Source organism: Electrona antarctica (assembly GCF_951216825.1).
Source record: "Electrona antarctica genome assembly, chromosome: 19".
Taxonomy (NCBI): domain Eukaryota; kingdom Metazoa; phylum Chordata; class Actinopteri; order Myctophiformes; family Myctophidae; genus Electrona; species Electrona antarctica.
The window spans coordinates 33860492-33867285 of record NC_136800.1 but is presented as its reverse complement, the minus strand read 5'-3'; the positions used below and the strand labels follow the sequence as shown (position 1 = coordinate 33867285).

At 40.8% G+C, this 6794-nt stretch overlaps 1 protein-coding gene across 1 annotated transcript in view; it reads left to right on the top strand.

Moving 5' to 3' along the window:
• Nucleotides 1-405: 405 nt before the first annotated feature.
• pax3a (paired box 3a) overlaps nucleotides 406-6794 on the top strand; it is a gene marked incomplete at its 5' end in the record, with an annotated part of 23428 nt that continues 17039 nt past the window's right edge. The window contains 4 exons of the mRNA XM_079488972.1: nucleotides 406-493; nucleotides 787-1022; nucleotides 1295-1424; nucleotides 1736-1882. Coding sequence (XP_079345098.1) covers nucleotides 406-493; nucleotides 787-1022; nucleotides 1295-1424; nucleotides 1736-1882 — 601 coding nt within the window. The remainder of the gene's footprint in view (nucleotides 494-786; nucleotides 1023-1294; nucleotides 1425-1735; nucleotides 1883-6794) is intronic.

The window sequence follows — 6794 nt, the reverse complement described above, 5'->3', positions numbered from 1 at the left end:
GAGTCAGAGGGGAGAGCAACAACAGATAAAATGTTTTGACTTCTATCTATTCTTCCAAAGCCTTCCGGGACTGTCATCAGCATCTCCGAGAGAGGCCTGTAAATCATTTAACTCGGGCACACGCAGTACTTTGGTTCAAATCACCCATTAGCTTCTATATTATAGACTAATATCAGGCATCACATTGGATACTCGTCCTCAACATTTCCGAGGGATTTAACTTTTTGTTGGTTGCCAACCGACCGACGCAACATTCCGGCTAAAGGATTCATGGATGCCACCTCATAGGAAGCGCGATATTGTCTCCGAATATATATTTTAAAGAAAGCCTTTTAAAGGATCACAAACTAAAAGCAGTCCGGAGCAATCCTGGAGTTCTTTCCTGACGGAGGCAGGTCAGGAGTCATGACAGCACTAGCGGGGGGCATACCGAGGATGATGAGACCCAATCCACACATGCAGAACTACCCGCGGGGAGCCTACTCTTTAGAAGGTAGTGGTATTTGCCATGTTGACAGCGTAATGTAATATTGAGAGTATGCAGGAACCAGGGAACGTTTAAAGTGAATATGGTGATTTTAAGAGTTAAAAAAGTCGACTGTTTGTAAATGACACCAAAAGGATGGGCTAATAAATAAAATAAACTGCCGAAATAATTTTAATATTGTCTAAGAAAAGGTGCTAATTGGCTTATGGAAATATAAAGTGCCAACCTGCGTGCCTATATATCAAGGTTGTTCTATAGGTCTAAAACATTTGTATTAAATGGCATGCCTGTCCATGCAGTCTCCACTCCGTTAGGACAGGGACGGGTCAACCAGCTCGGTGGAGTCTTCATAAACGGGAGACCTCTCCCCAACCACATTCGCCACAAAATCGTGGAGATGGCCCACCACGGCATCCGGCCGTGTGTCATCTCCCGACAGCTGCGAGTGTCCCACGGCTGCGTGTCCAAGATCCTGTGTCGGTACCAGGAGACGGGTTCCATCAGGCCCGGGGCCATCGGAGGCAGCAAGCCAAAGGTGAGAGATCATCATTAGAAGTTAGAAGAACCCACTATAGCCTACTAGTGTGGAACTGTGGATGAGACATTTTGATATGAACTTCACCGAACAAATACAAGCCTTATATGTGAACTTTCTTATAGCCTCCTGGGAGGTTGAAGTTAAGTAAAAATAATAATAAAATAATACATGTATAGGCCTATTGCTTGTATCATTTTATCTTTGCGCGGATATTAAACCCACGATTCTCTTTCGAGCTAACCTTTTTTATTTTCCTTGTTCCTTTTTAGCAAACGACATCTCCGGACGTGGACAAAAAGATTGAGGAGTACAAGAGAGAGAACCCAGGGATGTTCAGCTGGGAGATCAGAGACAAGTTACTGAAAGATGCCATCTGCGACAGGAATACTGTGCCATCAGGTATAGCATGGCGCGTTTAGTAGGCCAATGCATTCGAAAACAAACGTTATAGGTCTAGCTAAAGGCTAATTAGTATTATAATATACGTACAATACGTTAATGAAAGTATTTGCAAATTAAATGAAAATTGTTGTCCATTTATATGTTTTTTTTAGCTTGAAATCGTAAGATGTGCTATATTAATATCTTGTATGGAAATTGCATTCATAATTCAGTAAAGCGAGGCTATATTTACATTCTTCATGTTTGCTGTATAGCCATCACATCTAATGCCTTTGAAACTATTCTTTGGTTGTTTTCATTTCTCAAAGTGAGCGCGATCAGTCGCATTATGCGCTGTAAATTCGGAGGAGTTGGTGATGAGGATGAGGAAGATGACGATGAGATTGAGAAGAGGGAGCTGGAGGAGAACGAACGGCGAGCAAAGCACAGCATCGACGGCATTCTGGGAGACAGATGTAAGTGCAAGGTTCATTTTAGAGCATATACGTTTTTATTCATGAAATGATCCAAACTCTTCTTGTATGCCCGCTGTCTCGAAGTAAATTGTCCGGTGTTAAAATACAGCACTGTTTATCTTATTTGGATGCTAATTGTGGTTTCTGCTAACAAATTAATAATAATAATAATAATAATAATAATAATAATAATAATAATAATAATAATAATAATAATAATCAGCAGCAGATGTGTAGTTTCAGATTGTGTAGGTCTATTACCACAGAGGAATATCCAATTAAAGTATGTCGTGCATGTGTGAAAAATAAATAGCAAGTAGGCCTAAATGATATTATTTTAGGCCGCCTTCTGCATGCCTCTTTGAAATATTTTAATATGTTTAGCCAGAATTACACTACACTTATTAGGACTAATGCAGTTCAGTTGATAATTGAAAATACAATTATCGATAATGCTTCTTTGATTTTTCTCATTGCACTTTTATCAAGTCCTGAAAGCAACATATACTGTAGCTTTTATGCAGTATTATAGCTTTTATGCGATATTGTAGACTTAACAAACTTAGTGGTGGACAAACGTTGCTATGAAGGTGATGATCAAACATTTGAACAACAGTTCCGTCCACATAAGAAACTTTCTTTCTTGCGCACAATTGAACACTTGAGGATGAACTTGGGAGACAAAGCCGGGAGAGTCCATTGAGACTCACACTTCGGCTTCACCGGCACAAAGGCCCATGCTAGTGAGCGGCTCAGTGGCGTACAAAAAGACGCCAAACCTTTTCAAAATGTGGAGAGAATAGAAGAAAAAAAATGCGCTGACAAAGGGCTGGGAGAAGACATTATGGACCCGCAATGAGCGATGAATTATTCAGGGAACACCAATAGGCTCGGTCCGAGCTGTTTTATAGACTGCTTACTGCGAGGGAAAAGAGCCTGTTTTCACCTACAAAATGTTAATTTGTGGGCTTCTCCTAATGTTTAGTAGAGTTTTCCTTTGAGAAAGATGGAGTCTACGATACTTCGTGCATATACACCTGTTGATTTACGACCTGTTGGGATCTCAGGAATGTTTTCACAAGCGTGGCTGAGTTGGAAACACCAGTTAAGCCACAAATATATAGACAAAAAAAAGAATAATTGTTTTCTCGTATTGGTTCCATGCATATGTGCATTTAATTTCCACCATTCCACGATTAATATCTTAATATTGAGATAATATTTCAAATATGCACGTTAATTTAAACAGTTATCCAAGGTAACAACAAGAATCATAAATGTTTTCAGCAAAAATAAATTGGTAGGCCTATATTTAGCCGCTTCCTAAAATCCATTTATTGTGCGATTATATTAATGTCCTTCGCTGTCTTTTACACCATTGTTCCACTTTTTTGCGCAGTGGGTTTGATGCTCAGTCAGTGATCTCAGAGAGAGAAAACCTTTGCTAGTAGATTAAATCCAAACCCTTTATTTCTTTCCACTTTCATCTGAGACAAAGCCCGCCCCTTTCCTCTCCGCCTAGGGCGCGCATTCATGCACTTCCCTCTCCCTCTTCCAGAATACAGATCAGCCTCTTGACTTCTGCAACTTTTAAAACTCAACTCTTTACTGCTGTAGTTCCCCCCGAGTCCGAAGCCCTTTCACTCCACATCTAAACGGACAGTCAGTGTGGGATAAGTCAAATTATAATCGGAAATATTATATTAGTGTGAAATTGTGAATATTAAGCCTTCCTTTAGGCCTTTTTGCTGGTAAATTATTCAAGTGCATTAGTATATGATGATGGTGCTGTTGTTTCCCACAGCTTGGACATATAAATACATAGTTGTATACAGTTAATTTGATAGCAAACTTGTACAATGCCTATAATAAATGATTCATTAATTAATCATTTTCATTGTATGTATTTGTAAAAACAACAACAACAGCAACAACAACAACAGAATGTGACAGCATCTCATCAATAGGTGCTCTGGTAGTAAATGAAAGAGCACAGTGACAATATTGATCTACAGGACATAATAATTCATTCTTCTGTCTCTTTGTGGAAGTAGTTGTTGTTTTTCTCCTTTATAGCTCTTCATTAGAATGTGAAAGGAGTTTTTTTGGGAAGAGAGTGTCTTCTGACCAAATATTGATTAAGTAGGTGTTTGTAGAGGCTATTGTCATGGAGGAGAGAAGCCTGTTGCTCACTAGCCCTTTCTCCTCCAACGCTATTGTTGTCTTTCCTTAAGTGCTAAGATCAAAGCTAGCTCATTTAGATTTATTTGTCTGGGAAAGGGACATTGAAGCAAAGGTTTGTGGGATAAACTCTATATACTGCACGGCCTCAGGTCTGCATGGCATTAACAAGTGCCTGCCTTTGTGAGCAAAGGATACCCTGGAGCTAATAGTAACATGTTCTGGAATGAATTAGATACTAAATGGTGTACTTCCCATTCAAGATTTTAATTCAGTTAAATTCCTCTCATCATTGACAGGTGTATCGATATTTAGCTTGCAACTCCCAGGTCAATGCACACAAAAAATAGGTATTAAGAATAATTTAAGAGAAATATACATTTCAACCTATAATACTAAAAGAAAAGAAAGAAAACAATGATTCCACAAATGTCAAACATAAAATGTCAGCCTATGGTACACGACATGATGCAGGTTAGTGTGGAGGAGGTAAAGGTAACAGCCAAACAATTTCCTATAGTGAAGTTGTATGCATAAATTCAGTTAGAGAGAGAGAGAGAGAGAGAGAGAGAGAGAGAGAGAGAGAGAGAGAGAGAGAGTGTGTGTGTGTGTGTGTGTGTGTGTGTGTGTGTGTGTGTGTGTGTGTGTGTGTGTGTGTGTGTGTGTGTGTGTGTGTGTGTGTGTGTGTGTGTGTGTGTGTGTGTGTGTGTGTGTGTGTGCACGCGCGCACGTGTGTGCCCATATTGCCTTTAATTGTTGATTCAGTTTCCTTATCCGTATGAATGCATGCCATGATTGCAAAGTGACTTTGTAATAACAAATACCAATAATTTGGTTTTCCCATGATGTCAATAACAAAAACCATGTACTAGGGAATTGCTTATTGTTGTTTGATAAAGAATCAACACATTAAGTGTCATTTAATTAACAGATAACCACAGTCCTTCCTGCGTTTATTACTTTTACATCCACTGACAGCCCTTTAGCCTCATTTAGCTAATTAAAAGTAACCAAAGTCATGAAAGAGGAGTAGCCCACTCTTGCAGGTTCTTTTTTTTACGATGGAGGGGGAGAAAGAAGAAGAAGAAGAAAAAAAGAAAGCTCAGAAATACAAACAGTCAAAGGGATAACTTCCCTTGAAAGGGAGTCCTGCGGTGCCAAATTGAATGAGCCTAGTGCTTTCAAATCTGCCATGGTGAACGCAGTCAACATGTAATAATTGGTTTCATTGAGGTGCATTCCGACAATCTGCTGCCATTCTCCTGCCCCCATTGTCCAGAGGCAGGCAAATAGCCAGGGGGACAGGAGGAATCAAGTGCTGACAAAACATGAAAGATTTAGCTGCTTTTGTCAAAGAAACTGAGTGGGACTTTGTTTGTGTAAATAAAGTGGGTTACTGGCTCCCTGTGACTTTGGCATGGATTTTAGGTAGGGAAAGATAGCACGACTTGGGAGCAGAGAGAGAGAGAGAGAGACTGTGTTCAGGAGAGCCTGAGTAATGGATGTTTTTATAAAAGCATGCAGAGAGAATACGCAAAGTCGGCAAACACTGAGTCCAAGCGTGTCCTGAGGGGGAAATCGGGCAATGAACTTCCACGTGTAGGCCCTCACATCTGAGCCATCTAAACCAATTATCAAGTTTCATAACTTATACTCTCAAGGGGCATCAGTGCACACAAACAAATGTGGTTCTCTCGCACAGAGGCGGGAATAGCAGCCCTTGGCAAGGGACCAATATCCTGTCAGACAGGGAGCAGCCCTAAGAAGAGCGAGACAGAGATAGATGCATGCAATTCTATAACTTGTGTATTTGTCAGTATTTTCTGCATTTTCACGGTGCCTTTAGTGAGTAAAAGGCTGCGGCTGCTATTGAGTGTGGGACCTTCTGCTGTCACAACAGACACTGAAACTAGAGGAGTGTTTGCTGCAGCTATAAATCTGGGCCTCACTCACTCTCTGTCTGTTGACTCATATACCTGGGTTATTTTGTACCGTAGGTGCAGTCCAGACTACTGGACCACTAAACATTTGATCCACATCGAAAAGCTGAAATATAGTGGCATTTCTGGAAGATTCATTTCAAATTTATGTGTTCCTGTCAGCATATGTCCATCGATTACATGATGGAAGGACAGATAAATATAAAGAAGTTTATAACCTTTCTCTTTCTCTCTGCTCTCACATAAATATACACCACATTTACTTGCTACATTGGCATCAAGGCCCCCCCCCCTCACCCCCCCTCTCTCTCTATAAAAAAATCCACACTGGCTGATCTGCAACTGAATGCAGGCTCTATGCTTCATTAAAGCCTCTTTCTCTGTTGGCACCCGCATTGTGATCCTCCAATATTAATTCAAAGGACAATTAATGAATGCAGGCCAACTTTGAAGTAAGGGGCTGGGGTCCTGCCCCGAGCCGGCCCCTCGGCGCTGATGTACTCTCCGCATTCTCCCCAATAACCCCAGAGACACTGTGAAGTGACTGAAAGAGAAGCAATGAGCAATGGAAGGTCAGGGAAAGGAACCCCGGTAGAAAAGGAGCTCTCTATTTCCTTGAGAGTATTAGCTGAGCAAAACTCTGTGATGGGGAGGATAAAGGAGTGTGAGGAGAAAAGGGGTCGGGGGCTGAGGGGTGAGGGAACTCCAGCAAAAAGGAACACAATAGGATAGTTAATTGAGTAAAGCCAGACAGCGTTGTCAATCACTTAACTTTGTTTAGGCTCAGCTTT